At 49.5% G+C, this 17,397-nt stretch overlaps 1 protein-coding gene across 1 annotated transcript in view; it reads left to right on the top strand.

Moving 5' to 3' along the window:
• LOC127673012 (S-adenosyl-L-methionine-dependent tRNA 4-demethylwyosine synthase TYW1-like) overlaps nucleotides 1–17,397 on the top strand; it is a 74,820-nt gene that overhangs the window by 3,487 nt on the left and 53,936 nt on the right. Inside the window, 6 exon segments of the mRNA XM_052168529.1 lie at nucleotides 3,442–3,543; nucleotides 4,419–4,613; nucleotides 5,955–6,206; nucleotides 6,208–6,246; nucleotides 11,724–11,846; nucleotides 14,245–14,362. Coding sequence (XP_052024489.1) covers nucleotides 3,442–3,543; nucleotides 4,419–4,613; nucleotides 5,955–6,206; nucleotides 6,208–6,246; nucleotides 11,724–11,846; nucleotides 14,245–14,362 — 829 coding nt within the window.

Raw genomic sequence — 17,397 nt, 5'->3', positions numbered from 1 at the left:
TGTGTCTTCATAAAAACATTATTTGTATGCTGTTAGAGAGGGTTCTACTGCCCTCCTGTGGGCATTATGCAGAATAGCGGTTTTGTTCGAGACCCTCTCAGGTGGCTTATTTGGAATAATACTTTTTATCGTGCTTATTTCATTTAAAAAACTTTATTACTTTGTGCAAGTCTGAGCCTGTGTGTGGGCACATGTGTGGATGCCTGAGGACAAATGGTAGGAGTCAGTTCTCTCCTCCTGTCATGTTGCTAGAGGGAAGGGAAGACGGGGTGTATGGGCGGGGCGGGGCGGGGGTTTAAGCTCAGGGCATCAGGTTTGGCAGTTTTTTACCCACTGAGCCATGTCGCTGTCCTTGTAATTGTTATTTTAACATTTGATAAAACTCTGTTTCACATGGTGGATGTTTTGCCTGCATGTCTGTTGCGTGCCTGGTGCCCTTGGGGGCCAGAAGGGGTCAGGTCCCCGGGGACTGGAGCTACCCATGGATGTGGACCTCCATGAATGCTGGGATTTGAACCTAGGTCCTCTGGAAGAGCAGACTGCTCTTAACTGCTGAGCCATCATTATGACTTTGTCAATGGGGGCAGAATTGGAGTTTATTCAGAAACAGTTTTATATTGATTTTAAGCACTCAGGCTAAGCGGTTGGGTAGGAAGAGTCGAAGGCTGTAACAGCGTGGGCACAGACTCCTCAGAGAGAGTCTCAGGAGGAATGTGGCTCATGGCAGCAGTATTACAGCTGTGGCCACCTGTGTACCATGTGAGTGAAGTTATCACATGTGTGTGTGTACACTGCACAGCACTGCACTTAGGGTGGAGCTCAGAGTTGGCTCTTTTTACTATGGTCCTGGGATCAAACTCAGGTCGTCATGCTTGGTGGCCTTAACTTGCCCGCTGAGCCGTGGCCCTGGCCCCATTTAGAGCCTTATCATTTTTGTTTGAGACAAGCTTTCTTTTATTCCAGGCTGACCTCAGATTCTCTCTATACCGGAGAATGGCCTTTGCTGAGTAACTCTTAGGCTTTATCTTACATATTAATCACATACTAGCTCCTTTTACTCGTTGGTCATTGGTGATTAAATTTTAGTCACATGGTTGGTTTTCCTGGCTGCCAGCCTTTGTCCTGGAGTCATCTGAGGGCCCTCTGGTGAGTCTTGTCACTGGTCAGATAGTGAAGTCAAAGGTTTTAGGGACTCTGGGTTGAGTAGCAAGGGCCAGCTACTTCCATGTCACACCTCCTCGTGCCGATGCTCTCTGGATAGTAACCTGGCTTGCTGCTGCCCTTGCCCAGCCACACCTTTCCTCTCATCTTTTCTCCTCCAGTGCTTGTCAGCACCTGGTGTGCTCCATGACTCTTTTGTCGAAGCAGCTTCAGGACCAGGGCTTTATCCTTTTTGTTTGCTTCTGTGTAATGTTGCCCAGAAGTGAGGCTGGCATGGAGAATGCCCAGTCAGTGAAATGGTCTTAGCCCACAGTCAGGGGTGATGGGGGACCAAGTCCTGGGACTGCCACATAGCAAAGATGGGGTGTTTTTCTCGTGTCAATCTGCCTGGAAATTTGAGTGTTCCTCAAGCATTTGGTCATGCGCTTTGGGAATGCTGACAAGAACGTTACACAGGAGAGGGCCACTGCCCCGTGGTCTTTGACGTCTATCTATCTTCCTCCATGCCGTGTAATAACTTGGTTTTCTGTTTCCTGCCTTTTCTCTTTGCTTCCAGACAAGACCCCTACTCCAGGGCTTCCTCCTGTCTGTAAATGGCTCCCCATTCTCTGCTCCCCAGTTGTGTTTGTGTGCCTGGGTGGACACTAGCACATGTATGTTCTAGCGCGTGTGTATGTGGCAGCCATGCACTTTGTAGAGGGCACAGGATTCCTGTGCTCACAGATCAGCACTTGGGAAAGCAGGAATGTTAAACACACCGGTGTCTTTTCCAACGGAGCGATGTTTAACTTGTTTTCCGCCTAGAAATCTGGGAGTGGATGTAGTTAATAACCTGGTGAGCTGTGCTCTCTGTGGGGCAGGCCACATGGGACTCTCCCCGCCTAGTGTGGTTGTCTCAGACTTTCCCTCCCTAACTCCTTACTTGGAGCATTCTCTGTCAACAGAACCCATCTTTATGGAAGAAGTCACGTGTGCTTTGCATGGAGTTGCAATGTAATCATGCCTTAAGTTTTGTTGTATTCACAGGATTGAGTTATCATCAGAAAAGTTTTTTCCAAAATTGTGCTGTGCTTAGATATGCCTAAAATAAGCCGCCCAGGGTCAGATTCTAAAAGTTTGAACTAGCACTGGCTAATAAGTCATGTAAGACACCAAGTTGCCTTCTTGTCTTGCTTAAATCGACACTGCCAGCTCTGACGTTTGCAGAGCCGGCCTTCTACCCACAAACCTGGGCGCTCTTCAGCCATTGTCTACCTTGGGATTTTGAGACAGGATCTTTTACTGGCTTGGATTTTCCACATAGGCTAAGCTGGCAGGTCTGTGAGACCCAGAGAGCCAGCTGTCGCCGACTCCTGGGCCCTGGGGTTATAAGTACATGCCATCTTGCCTGGTTGTAGCTTCTTTTTCTTTTTAACATTTAAGCATTTTTTATGTTATTTGTCTTTTTGCGTGTGGAGAGTGGGCCTATATGTGCCAGAATGTATGTCGAGGTCAGAAATGTCCTCATTTTCTACTCTGTTTGAGACCGGGTCTCTGTGGTTGGAGACCGTGGACCCCCGGCTAGCAAGCCTACTAGCTTCTGGGGATTCTCCTGTCTCTATGTCCCATCTTGCTGAAGGAGTACTGGAATCGCAGTGTGTGCTGCTGTGTGCTGCTGTCCATAGACCGGAGGGTTCTGAAGTCAGGTCCTCACGCCTGTGTGACAAGCACTTTGTCCACCGAACTGTTTCCCCAGTCTAAAATTAAAAAAAGATAAAAATAAAAATAAAAATAAAATAAAAACTCTTATATTTATTGTATGTGTGTATACACATACATGTGTGGAGGTTAGAGAACGACTTATGCGAGTTGGTTTTATCTTTCTACCATGTAAGTCCCAGGAATCCAATCTAAGTCCTGAGCTTGGGGGGCAAGTGCCTTTCTCCGTGTTCTAAGCTGTCTCACCAGCCCCCAGCTTCTCTAGTTCCATTCTTGGCAGAATCTTTCTATTCCTACTGAGGCAAAGCCCCCAAACCAGTGTGGGTTTACCTGAGCACACCTTTATGGAGTGGGGCTGCGACATGGTGCCTCATCTCTGTGCTGGGCTTGAGAACTAACTATGCGGGAAGATAGCGTGAGGGTCCCCTGCTCACTGTGCAGCCGCTCAACACAGAGCGGCTGGAGAGGCAGCCACCACAGGGGGGCGCCATGCTCCCTTGCCAGCGGGAGCAAGCAGCAGGCAGGCTTTCCTTATTTGGCATGCCGAACGAAGAGTTTATTACTGCTTTTCTCTCTTTCCAGGGATTTGCAGTGATCCTTGCCAAAGCTGTCACCTCTCTGGACCTGCCTGTGGCCGTTATTAATCTGAAGGACTATGATCCAGATGACAGTCTGATAGGAGAGGTTGGTAACTGTCTTCTTGTTTCTTTTCTAGTAAAGCTGCCACATTTGCCACATAGTGCGTAGAGATGACGCACTAGTGAAGAGCTCCTGCGGCTCTCTCTGGCAGAGGAGCCAGGTTAGGTTCCCAGCACCCACATGGGGTGGTTCAACAGCGCCCGTAATTCCAGCTCTGGGGGGTGTGATGCCCCCCTCTTCGGGCTTCCTTGGGCACTGGCACTCATGTGTGTGCAAGGGACACACACACACAGACACACACACACGATTCAAATAAAGATTTAAAGTTCAAATTTAATTGACCACCTGTCCTATGGGGTGAATAGAATCTTCAGGATAATTTAAAAATTTGTGCTGGGCCATTTCAACTGAAAGCTTTTTTACTGTGACTCAGGAACTTTTGTTTATTTGTTTGTTGAGTCTGGACCCTGCCCTGTAGCCCCTGGCTTGACCTCAGACTCACAGAAGCCCTATTGGCTCTGCCTCCTGAGAGTTCTGGGATTCCTGGTATATATACCACTACACTCTGCTCCAAGGCCTGCATTCAAAAAAACCAACTTCACTTAGACAATGGAAAGAAACCCTGTATGTTATTACTTTTTAAAGAGTTGTTTTGTCTTCTTATTCTTCTCCCTATCAGCATTTGCCTGCTTGCCTGTAAGCGCACCATGTGCGTGCCTGGTGCCGTGGGGGCAGGAAGAGGGCTTGGTTGAGTCCCCTGGAACTGGAGTTATAGCTGGTTCTGATCTACTGTGTAGGTTCTGGGAATAGAACCTGTGTTCTCTCTAAGAGCAGTAGGTGTTCTTAACCACTGAGCCATCTTTCCATTCCAGCCTTGAGTATTCTTGTAATCATGTTTACATAAACACTGCTTTCTTCAGATCACTAGTAAAAACGTCTGTGCCTTCCTGGTTGCTACCTACACGGACGGTCGCCCTACAGAGAGTGCAGAGTGGTTCTGCAAGTGGTTAGAGGAAGCAGCTAATGATTTCCGCTTCGGCAAAACTTACCTGAAAGGACTTCGATATGCAGTGTTTGGTCTGGGAGACTCTGCCTACCGGAGCCACTTCAACAAGGTAGGTGGGTGGTGAGTTATAGGACTAGGTCCTTCCTTAACCAAAAGACAGACAGGCAGAGAAGGTCTCACGAGAACACACCTATGAACTTTACTTTTGTTATTTTTTAATTTTTATTTTATATGTGTGTGTTTGCGTGTGTGTGTGTGTGTGTGTGTGTGTGTGTGTGTGTGTTTTGCCTGTATGGTTATCTGTACACCACTTGTATGCTTGGACTCTGCAGAGGTCCTGGATAGGATGGAACCAGAATTTCAGACATGTGAGCTGCCATGTGGGTGCTGGCAATTGAATGCGGGTCCTTTGGGAGAACAAGCAGTTCTCTCTCTCTTTTTTTTTTAAAGATTTATTTATTTATTACATGAAGGTACACTGTAGCTGTCTTCAGACACCCCAGAAGAGGGCGTCAGATCTCATTAAGGATGCTTGTGAGCCATTATGTGGTTGCTGAGATTTGAACTCCACAATCTTTGGAAGAGCAGTCGGCACTCTTAACTGCTGAGACATCTTTCCAGCCCTAATAATAATATTATATTAATGCTGCTTTTTATGGTACTGATGATGGAACCTAGGCCTGTGAGCATGCTAAACAAGAACCTGGTGGCTGAGCCACACCCCCAGCCCCTCACCCCTCCCTGAGGGATTCTTTTTTTTTAAAAGATTTATTTATTTTATGTATATGAGCATGCCATTGCTCTTTTCAGACACACCAGGAGAAGGCATCAGATCTCATTACAGATGGTTGTGAGTCACCATGTGATTGATGGGAATTGAACTCAGGACTTCTAGAAGAGCAGTCAGTGCTCTTAACCACTGAGCCACGCCCCCAGCCCCTCCCTGGGGGATTCTAGGCAGGGGCTCTACCACTGAGCCACGCCCCCAGCCCCTCCCTGGAGGATTCTAGGCAGGGGCTCTACCACTGAGCCACGCCCCCAGCCCTTCCCTGGGGGATTCTAGGCAGGGGCTCTACCACTGAGTGCTGAGGACTGAACCCTGGCTCTCCTGTGTACTAGGCGAGAGCTCTGTTACTGAGGTAGATTTCTAGTCTTTTTATTTTGGAACAGAGTCTCCTAAGGCTGGCCTTGAACTACTTACTGTATAGTCCAGGGAAGCCACCTCCCACTCCTGAGCAGCTAGGCTCACAGGCCTGTGCCACCAGGCCTGCCTGGAGCTTGCAGATTATGGTTGGACCTGCGCTGTGCTCCTCCGCAGATGCTCCTGAGCTGTGGCCCTGGATCACTGGGTTTCTGGAAGCCTGCTGTAGTGGACACACTGGAGTTTTAATTTGTATGTTTGTGGGTTGTGGTTTTTCTCAGTGCGCCTCTCTCTCTCCCCTTCCTGAAGGTCAGCACGAACGTTGACAAATGGCTCTGGCTGCTCGGTGCCCAGCGGGTGCTGACCCGAGGGGAGGGCGACTGTAACGCCGTCCAGAGTAGGCATGGCAGCATCGAGGCCGACTTCACAGCCTGGAAGACCAAGTTCATCTCCCGGCTGCAGGCCCTGCAGAGAGGGGAGAAGAAGGCCTGTGGCGGCGACTGCAAGAGAGGGAAGTGTGAGTCTGCCCAGCACGGCCCCGGAGAGGCTCGCCTTCACCCCCCCTCATACGCAAGGCGAATTGCATCCTGGGGATGCTGAGGTGTGTGCTTATTTATACTTCTTTCTTCTTGTGTGTGGGGGTATGCACATGTGTGGCTGTCCTCTGTAGCTGTGTGGAGATACCTGGCTTTACCTCTGTCCTGTGTGTGGTGGTGGGGGGGGGTATGCACATATGTGGCTGTCCTCTGTGTAGCTGTGTGGAGATACCTGGCTTTATCTCTGTCCTGTGTGTGTATGTGTGTGTGGGGGGGGGCGGGTATGCACATGTGTGGCTGTCCTCTGTAGCTGTGTGGAGATACCTGGCTTTACCTCTGTCCTGTGTGTGTATGTGTGTGTGTGGGGGGGGGGGGTATACACATGCGTGGCTGTCCTCTGTGTAGCTGTGTGGAGATACCTGGCTTTACCTCTGTCCTGTGTGTGTGTGTGGGGGGGGTATGCACATGCGTGGCTGTCCTCTGTGTAGCTGTGTGGAGATACCTGGCTTTACCTCTGTCCTGTGTGTGTGTGTGTGGGGGGGGGGGTATGCACATGCGTGGCTGTCCTCTGTGTAGCTGTGTGGAGATACCTGGCTTTACCTCTGTCCTGGTTAGATGATCTGAAACTCAGGTGCAGCTGATCAGAGAGAGCGCAGCTTGTGACTTATACTGGGTGCTAGCCGTGTGTTAGATGCGCACCTCCTCCTCCCCCTCTTCCCTTTCCCTCCTCCCTCCTTCCTGCTTTTCCTCTTCTTTCTTTTCTCCTTCCTCTCCTGTCCTCTCCTTCCTTCTCTTCATTCTTGTCATCCCGCCCTGTTCCCCTCCCTCCCTCCCTCCCTCCCTCCCTCCCTCCCTCCCTCCCTTCCTTTCTCCTTTCCCACTACACCCTTTCCCCTTCCCCTTTCCCTTTTGTCTGACAGGGTCTGGTTATGTAGCCCAGGCTGGCCTGGAGTTCCTTACTTAGCTGTAGCTAGCCTCAGTTTCTAAGCCCTGGGCCTTAGCTCTCAGGGCCATGACACTCATTCTTGTCCCTTTCACTGCTGCATTGCTGAGTCAGGCTGGTTTTTATCATCTTTCTCTGGTCAAGACATGGGAGCTGAGAGGAGTGCTGTGTGTCTCGGTCTGAGCGTGTTTCCTGACCCCAGTGACTGTGGCCCACTGTTGGAGCAGCAGTCATCCTGGCTTCACCCGTGCACTCCCTCGGCCTCTAAGCCTTACCCTGGGTGATTGCTCTGGAGTCTACTTCCTTAGAACTGTCTTCAGGCCGCACAGCAGCTGCTGGCGCCACAGCTGGCGTCTTCTGGCTGGCCGCCTGGCCACATCTTTCTGGAGCAGCTCTGAGTGTTGACCCGCTGTGTCTCTTCTCCACCTCGCTGCAGTCCGTAGACGAGGCTCACGTGTCCGTGTAAATGGTCAGTCCATCTCCCTAGCTGGCCGCTCCGGTCCCCACAGCTCCATCGATCAGCATGCTTTCCCTCCGTGAGGGTGGCGTGGGGTTTCCACTTAGCTCTCTGGCTGCAGTCGGCTACACGGCATCTTGTCTCTGCCTCTGGGGTAGCTGCACAAGCGTGCAGCCCCACGAAGCCGGGGGGTCTTGTTTTTTTCCAGTGGGGGTTGAATGGGATCTTGCAGTGTCTCTCCAGCCCACCACTTTTGATGTGTTTTAGACGTGGTCTCATACAGCTGGCCTTAACCTTTACAAATAACAGAGGATGACTGTGCTCCAGCTCTGCCTGCCTGGCTGGGGTCACATGGGTACCCATCTTGATTGTTTTTTCCTTTTCCTTTTTATTTGGCACTGGGGTCTTACCAAGTAGTCCAGGGCAACTCACTCTTTAGCCCAGGTGGAATTTTCCTGCTTTAGCTTCTTGAAAATGGGGATCACAGGCTTGCGTCACTAGGTTTTTTTTCTTTTTCTTTTTCTTTTTTTTTTTTTTTCCTTTTTAAGACAGGGCCTTGCCCTGTGCTCCTAATTGCCTTAGAACTGGGTGTATGTAGTCCAGGCTGGCCTTGACTTGTGACCTCTTTCCTGACTGCTGAGATTACAGTGATGTGCTACCACACCTGGAAAGAACAGTGTTTAAGGCAGATGTAGCAGAGAGCTGGGATCAGAGGTGTGCGCGGTCATCATCATCATCATCATCATCATCATTCTCATTCTCAACAGCTTCCCTCTGTTTCAGAAACCCCGCCCCTCTACCTGACCTTGGCCCCTGCTTTCTCTCAGTTTTCCACTTGAGACCTGCTCTTCCCGCTATTATTACCTTCTTGACCAGCTACTGCCAGACGGGGTGGGGTGAGGTGGGGTGGGGTGGGGCGGGGCGGGGCGGGGCGGCAGGTGTGGGGTGGGGGTGGTCCTTGGGGCTGAGCATAAGTGTTAACTGACAAGTGAGTTTGAGTGCCAGGCATCTGCTTTCCTGTGACCTGCCAATGGCCAGTCCCTTTCTTCCCTAGTGTGCTGTGGCAGGCTTTCCACAGCTACCCCTGTGTGCAGTCTGTCTAGTCCGTCATCTTGTGTATTCCAGGTAGGCATGGGCTAGCTGCACTGCTCTCCGTTTAGACGATCTTTTAAAGTTTGCATTTCCCCCATTTTTAAAGTTTGCATTTCCCGCATATGTGTGTGTGTGTGTGTGCATGTTTTTGCATGCTTGTGAGCATATGTGTGTGCATGTGTGTACATGTACACATGTGGATGCCAGGGGGTTGATTGCTCTTGTGCCCTATCCATGGAGGCAGGGCGTCTCAATCAAGCCCAGCGCTCAGAGCGAGCTGGCTCTCCAGGCTGGAGTAAGGCGGGCAGCCATACTCCTCCAGCGTCTCTATGGATTAGAAGTAGGGATTCAAACTCTGGTTCTCAGGTTTGCCCAGCAAGCACTTTAGCCACGGAGCTGTCTCCCCAGCCCCTCTCAAGCACGTTAGGAGCCTCTGCCAGTTTCCTTCCAGGATGTCATCTCCCCACATCCCCTCCCCACCCCCACACTTTGCTTCCCAATTTGCTGGCGATTCCTCAGTGGAATTCCTTACTGTAGCTTGCGTTCTGCCTCCCAACACCTTGGGCACCTTGTCCCATCCACTCTTACAGCTCGGCGTTCCCTTGTGTTTGCTTCGTTGTTCGGCGGCAGAGGCAGCCCGCTGTGGCTACTTAGCCCTAAATCTTTTGGCCACACACAGCATGGGAACTCTGTAACGTCTATACCCCTGCGTTGCTATAATTGGACCGGAACCTTTCTGGGGAGGAAGGGAATGTGTTACATTAATTTTCTACCTCCAGTGGCTTCCATAAGTCACATTTGACTTCTTTGTTCTTTTTTTTTAAACGTTCATTTATTTTTTTTTTTAAAAACTGTCTGTGTTTGGGTCTTTTGCCTGCAAGTGTATTTATTTGTGCTGCACATGCATGCAGTGCCTGTGGACGCCAGAAGAGGTGGTGGGATCGGTCCACCTGGAGTTGCAGACCTTGGTGAGCTACCGAGTGGATGCTAGGAACCGAGCCCAGGCTCTCTCCGGGGCAGCCAGTGCTTTGGCTGCTGAGCCATCCCGCAAATCCTCTGCATTCATCTTGTATTGAAGACAGTTCTTAAATTTTCTGAAGGTCACAGAGACAAGTTAATGGCAGTTCTGATTAGATCTTATGTGAAGATGAAATGAGTTCCTTTGAGAGGCAGTAAGTTCGTCTCTGTCAGAGATGAGGTTCTGAGCCTGAGTTACAGATGGTCAGCTAAGTGTCTCTCCAGCTAAATGCCACCTGCTGCCAATGTTGAAATGTCAGTTAAATTGATTAGTTTTGAGACAGGGTCTAGAGTAACTCAGGTGACATTGATTGATATCTACTTGATTGAGGATGACCTTGACTGTGCTCGGCCTCCACCTTCAGTGTGCTGGGAGTACAGGTGTGTATCTCAGTGTGCTGGGAGTACAGGTGTGTACCTCAGTGTGCTGGGAGTACAGGTGTGTATCTCAGTGTGCTGGGAGTACAGGTGTGTATCTCAGTGTGCTGGGAGTACAGGTGTGTATCTCAGTGTGCTGAGAGTACAGGTGTGTACCTCAGTGTGCTGGGAGTACAGGTGTGTATCTCAGTGTGCTGGGAGTGTGTGTATCTCAGTGTGCTGGGAGTACAGGTGTGTATCTCAGTGTGCTGGGAGCACAGGTGTGTATCGTGGGCTGTGTTTATGTGGCGCTGGGGTGGAACCCAGGGCTCTCCATGCTCTGGAAGCCCTCTGTCACTGTCGCCCTCTCCAGACTTACTCTTCCTTTGAGGGTTCGGGGTCACACTGTGCTCACTCCTCCTTGTTACACAGCAGTGTCTGTGGTAAGCCTGGCCAAGCTGCAGAGCGGAGGCTGCGATTGTTCATATTTCCACAAGTGCTGACCTTTGGTCCTCCATTCAGCCCTGAGTTGAAATCACTTCGTTCTGCTTGCCCTCAGAAATGAGTCACAGGCACATGGCATGTAACCTCAAAATAGGTTCTGTGCAGTGACGTGTTCAGGCTGCTCTGGTGCTAGGTGGACAAACAAATTTCTGCCCAGAATTTAAAAAAAAAGTGTGTATGTTTGCACATGTGCACGCATGCTGCCGAGCACGTGTAGAGGTCAGGTGACACCAGTTCCCTCGGCCCACCAAGTGTGTCCAGGAGTTAGTCGGGGCCGCCAGGCTTTGTGTAGGCCCCATTACTCCCTGCTGCACCTTGGTGACCCCGTGTGCTTTTGCTGGCCTCAGGCCTGCTAGGAGGTGCTGTCTCACCAAGCTATCCCACAGCCCACTGTCGTGTCCCTCCCCTCCCCCCATCTATCTGGCATCGTCTTCCCTGAGCACTGTCCAGCGGTTTGCACATGGCAGGTTGGCTGAGGGATTAGTTTTTGTCACTTTGTGAGTTTTGTTTATGTGACCTGCAAGTATGTTTGTGCACTGTGTGGATGCAGAATCCACCCATGGAGGCCAGAAGAGGGCCCTGGATCCCCTAGAACCGACAGTAGAGACTGTTGGGAGCTGCCATGTTGGTCCTGGGGACTGAACTCAGGTCCTCTGGAAAAGCAGTCAGGGCCCTTAACCCTGAGCCATCTGAGCCATCTGAGCCGTCTCTCTGACGGACTCTGCGATGTCTTTCCACAAGGATCATTTTGGTGCCAGAGATCTAAGATGGTTTCTATTTTTAAAAATTATTACTACAAAGGCAGGGCTAGTGAGATGCCTCGGGACGGAAAGGACTTTGCCACCAAGCTTGAAGATCTGAGCTCCATCCTGGAACCCACACTGATGAAAGAAAGCATTGGCGACACAAATGCATGCACGTGTACCTGCCCCCCCCCCCCACCACAAAATAATGATAAAAAAGCAGCAAAGAAAAGTCAAACAAAAACATTGTTGAGGTGCTTGAGGTGCGGCAGTGGCAGAGCACCTGCCCAGGATTGTGACAGGCCAGGGACTCCGTCACCAGCAGTACAAAATCACCCAAATACAAGAAAACCATCAGGGCCGGCCCCCGTGGAGGGGAGGCGGAGTGCGAGGTGAGCTTTGTGGGATTCTGAAGTTCTCGCCTTGCAGGAGGAAGAGCCCTGTGAGAGCAGCAGCGAGGACGAGCCTGGGACCCTGGGGTACCAGAGCCTGACGTCTGTGGTTGATGTGGAGGACCTGGGCACCATTATGAACCCCATGAAGAGGGACAAGGTACTGTTCCTTTGGGGATGCTGTGGGTGGATCCTGGGGTCCCCTGCTCACCAGCTCAGCTCAGTCTAAGGTCTCTAGGGTCACCCGGAAGGGTCTCTGCTCTTGTTGTTTGTCTGTCTCTTTTGTTTTACTGTATTTACACAAACATTGAAAATTACACCTGTGTCATGTGTGTCTGTACTTTGTGTGCTGTATGTATGTAGCGGCACACGGCACAGCCAGAGGACAACATGTGTGGATGGGTTCTCTCTCCTTCCACCCTGCAGGTTCCCACAACTGGACTCACGGTATCAGGCTCATGGCAAGCATATTTATGTGCTGAGCCATCTCTCTGGCCTCTCTGTGGTCTTTGCTAAATTCTTCTTATTCAGTTCTAGCAAAACAGGCTCTTCCGAGGACAGATAGAGTTTAATGTGGAGGCTGAGGAGAGGACTCCGGCTCAGAGAGGGCATTCAGGGCTGTGGAGGATTCCTTATCGTTAACATTTCAAATGGAAGCCCAGCGGTGGTGGTGGTGGTACATACGACTTATAATTTCAGCACTAGGGAGGCAGAGGCAGAGGCGGGATCATCTCTGTGAGTTCGAGGCCAGCCTGGTCTATGGAGCTAGCTCCAGGATAGCCAAGGCTACACAGAAAAACCTTGTCTCAAACATATAAACAACCCCCTCCTCCCCACCAAAAAAACCAAAAAACAAAGACATGAGTTCTTTTATGGTCTTTTTTTCTAAATCAGTCAAACTGTAATGCAGTAAAAGTAATTTTTGGCTTGTGACTGAAAATGTAAGTTTCTTTATAGAAACAGTCTTTGCATAGAAAATGAAGTAGCAGATTAGGTAGAATTCTGGAATTCACACCTGGTTAAGCCTTCCTTAAAACTGCTTAGTGAGGTTGGAACACATTTCTTTGGTTTTCTTCTGGTGGCCAGAAGAGGGCGCTAGAGAACACAGTAACAGAAACCACCTTTGCTATTAGTATTGGAAATGAAATGATGTTGGACCTGGAAGCTGCGGCTTTTAGTATTTTAAAATTTTCCATAAAAGCCATCAAATGGAAGGGGCTGTGTGTAGTTTCCTTCTTCAGTTAGACCTGATAATAAGTCACCAGTGTTTTTCTCCTCTCTTCATTTTATGTATATATGTTTGCACACATGTATTTAATTTATTGTGCTGCTGTGTGTTAACCCAGGAGCCATTGTGTATGCTGGGCTGTGCGGTACCATTGAGTTACAGCCTGAATCCATCCCCTCTTTTTGTCTTTTTGTTTTCTGTTGTGGCTGTTTGAGAGAGAGTCAAATGTAGCCCAGGCTGGCCTTAAACTTGGTGTGTAGCCACGGATGAGAATACATGATTTTTAACTGATGAGAACACATGCCCGAGGGTTGTGTTTTAATGCTTTTCAGTTCCATTTGGAGGCTGCACTAGCAGAGGCGCATCTCAAATGGGCTTTGCGCTGTGATTACACGTAGGCATTTGGAGTAGCTGACTTTGAGATGAATGAAGTGTGCTTGATTTTTCTCAGAGCGAGAAGGTAGAAGAGTCAGCCTGAACTGTTCATTCGCCATTTGTGGGCCTGCTGCCTTTCCCCCTCCCTTCTTTCCCCCTCCCCTTCTCTTCTGCTTTTCTCTGTATCCTGTCTTCAGTGTCAGTGGGACAGTACGCCTCCTGCTAGGAGTTGTCCTTTGTTTGTTTATTTATATTATTATTTATGTTTGTTTTTCAAGAAAGGCTTTCTCTGTGTAGCTCTGCCTGGTCTAGAACTAGCTCTGTAGGGCAGGCTGGCCTTGAACTCACAGAGATCCACTTGCTTCTGCCTCCCTAGGACTGGGATTGAGGGTATGCACAACCCCCACCCCACCCGCCGGCCTGGAAGGGTAGTTTAGTTAATACTTGCATTCTGCCCCTTTTCAGGTGAAGAAGTTGAAATTCAGAGAAAATCAGTAATTTGACAAAGTTAGGCAGTTTGTCTGTGTTGGATTGTTAAAAATGTTTGATCTTGGGGCAGGCAAGATAGTTCAGGGGGTAAAGGGGCTTGCCACCGAGCTCTGATGCCTGAGTTCGGTTGCTGGGATGCACACAGAAGAAAAGAACCAACTCCTAAGTGTTATCTTCTGACTGCCACACACGTACACTGTAATTAAGTAAATAAAGTAAAATAAAAATTAAATACTTTTTAAACAGAAGAACTACTGACTTAGGCTGGGGTTTTAATGGTTGTTTTGTGGGGTTTTTTGCTTTATTTGTTGACCTTGGTGGTGTGTCTTTTGGTCCTTGTCTCTCTGTAAGCGAGATCACTCTGAGGGATGCTGGGCCTCACCTTGGGTGCGTGACGCTCCTCAGCTGTTGCTAGGGAGTCTTGCTTGCTGCCAATTCTGGATTTTATTTTCTCGATTGAACACAGAGAGAAAAGGTGCAACAGGAGGGGAAAGCCACCGTGCAGAGGACCTCAGAGAAGAATGAAGACAGCGAAGGAAGAGCTATGATAACGCCTGCTCTCCGGGAGGCCCTGACTAAACAAGGTGACCGCCTGCCCAGCCTGGGATGGTCCTGCTTGGCCTCCATGCCCGGGATGGGAAGCACAGTACAGGCTTGTCACAGGACGCAAAGAAGTCTCGAGTTGGCTAGTGTGGCGGTTGGGTCACAGCACGTGTTAGTCAGAACTTAGGGCACTGGGACCCGAGAAGAACAGTACGGGAGGAAGCATCTATCTAGCTCTGTCTCACACGCTTGGTCTGTGTGTCTGTGGCCATGGGCCTGTGTTTCTGGGTCTATCATGAGATAGAGCCACTGGGCAGCAGAACTGCCTAGGAGAGACCTCAAGGTAGGAAGTAGATAGTTGGAGACAGGAAGCAGCCACACCCTTAGCCACTCACTCTTCCTGTGACACACTTCCTTCAACCCCACCATCCACAGTAGCACTGCCTTATATAAACTACTCCCTTCTTGACTCCATCGGAGGAGCATCTATATCCCCAGAGTCCTGACACTCTGGACATACCTAGGTGTTAGTCATCCAGTGGAGCTGACGGTCAAGGTTCATCATCATCGCCTGGGGAAGACAGAGCTGCCATTCCTACTTTCTCGTGGGTCTTGTGTGTTCCAGGATGGTTTCAAACTCACTATCAAATTGATGATGATCTTGAGCTTCTGATCCTCCTGCCTCTACCTTCCAAAAGCTGAGATTATAGACACGCCCCATCATGCCTAGTTTTCATGGTGCATGGTTCAAACCCAGGGTCTTCTTGGTTTTCTCGCACTACCTCCAGAGGCCAGAAGGCTTAAGGTCCTCTGGAATGGGATGGTTGGGACCCACGGTGTGGGTGCTGGGAGCTGAACACGGGTCCTCTGGAAGAGTAGCCAGTGTTCTTAACCCATATGAGTCATCTCTCCAACCCGTTACTTGAATTTTGTTATGTTTCTTTAGTTTTATTATTTCTGTAGTTATTTTATTCTGTCCTCTCCTTGTTCCTCAGAGACTGTGCTACATGTCTTCTAGCAGGCTGCTTGCATTTGACCAAAGCTCACTGATGTTTCTGATGTATGTTTTTACACCAGAAGAGAAGGTATTGAATCCTATGGGACTACAGTGACAGATAGTACTGAGCTCCCATGTGGGTGCTGGGAATTGAACTCAGCACCTCTGAAAGAACAGCAAGTGCTCTTAACTGCTGAGCCATCTCTCCAGCCCACCGGATTTGGCAGTCTTCTTTTTGTTTTGTTTTGTTTTTTCAAGACAGGGTTTTTGTGGGTAGCCATGAAACTCTGGAACTTGCTTTATAGACCAGGCTGGCCTGGAACTCAGAGATCCACCTGCCTCTGCTTCCCAAGTGCTGGGATTAGAGGCATGCGTCACTACCACCTGGCGTAGATTTGGCAGTCTTAGTTTTGTCCAATGTCTTAGTTACTTTTCTGTCGCTATGAAGAGACAGTGTGATCAAGGCAATTTATAAAAGAGAGAGTTTACAGTGGAGTCTGGGACTATCATGGGGTGAGAGGAAACATGGCGGGCAGGTGGGCAGCAGGCAGGCAGGCAGACAGGCAGCAGGCAGGCAACAGGCAGGCAGGCAGCAGGCAGGCAGGCAGACAGGCAGCAGGCAGGCAGACAGACAGACAGGCAGACAGGCAGCAGGCAGCAGGCAGCAGGCAGGCAGGTGTGGCGCAGGAGTAGTAGCTGAGAGTTTACATCCTGATCACAAGAAGGAGGCAGAGAGAGCTAACTGGGAATGGTGTGAACTTCTGGAACCTCCAAGGCCCACCCCCAGTGACACTTCCTCCAACAAGGCCACACTCTAAATCCTTCCTAAAGAGTTCCACTAACCAGGACCAAACATTGGAATACGTGAGCCCACGGGGACCATTCTCACTCAGACCGGCGCATTCCTTTCCCTGCTCCAGTTCCCCACAGGCTCAGGGCCCTGTCATGATGCACAGTGCATACACCCAACTTCAGAAATTGCCTTTCATGTCTGCACTTTCGTTCTCTCCATCCACCATGGGTTTCTGGGATTGAACTGAGGCCTGGCAGCAAATGCCTTTACCTCCTGAGCCCTCTTGCTGGCCTAACCTGAAGGGCTCTCTGAGTCAGATTAACACAGAGATAACAACTACACAGCTACATTTACTGTAGCCCTGTAGCCAAAGGGCTACAAGTGCCAACTCGTCAAGATGGAGATGGAGCCAGACTCACTGTCAGTAGATGAATGGATGAAGAAAATGGCTATACACATTTTGTTGGACTATAAAGAAGAACAAAATTATGTTTGTAGGAAAGTTGATACTGGAGATAGACATATAGGCATAGAAAGACAAATGGCATTTTCATCTATGGACTCTATATTGTATATGGTATACAAAATCATTCTTTGGGGTGTGTGTCTCATTCAGACTTCCACATGCACTCTAGTTGTTGAGTGCAGTGTATTTCTTGGCAAGGTCTTAGTCAACCTTAATTGTCAGCTTGACACAGCTGTCACCTAAGAAGGAAGTTAACTGAGGTAGGAGGACGGAGCCCACTGTGGGCGGTGTCATTCCTTGAGCCTGGTCCTGCGAGCATTGGCCCGCCAGTGAGCCATCAGGCAGTGTCCCCCGACTTTCCTCAGCGACAGACTGTGACCTGAAGGTGTGAGACAGAGAAACCCTGTGCTCGCATAAGTTGCTTTTGGGCTGAGAGTTTCAGCAGAGCAAGAGGAAGGAGACCGGGTTTGTTTTGGAACTGCTTAGTCCTTGGAATTTACTACTGAGATTGACCTTGAGACCACTGAACTCCTGGAAGCCAACCCCGCCCCCCCCCAACATGACAATGGCTTAGTTTATTGTTTGTATCTCTGTCATTAAATACACATTCATTTTATGATTTATTTATTTATTTATTTATTTATTTATTTATTTATTTATTTATTTATTTATTGTGAGCTAGGCTCTTACTATGTAACCCTGGCTGGCCTGAAGCTCATTATGTAGACTAGGCTAGCCTCAAGATCTGCCTCCTGAGTGCTGGGATTAAAGGCATATAACCCAGCCTGGCCTCGAATTTCAGAATGACCTTGACCTCCTG

This window comes from Apodemus sylvaticus, chromosome 22 (assembly GCF_947179515.1).
Source record: "Apodemus sylvaticus chromosome 22, mApoSyl1.1, whole genome shotgun sequence".
Lineage (NCBI taxonomy): Eukaryota > Metazoa > Chordata > Mammalia > Rodentia > Muridae > Apodemus > Apodemus sylvaticus.
Note: the sequence above shows the minus strand (reverse complement) of the source record. Positions and strands in the feature narration are given on the sequence as shown.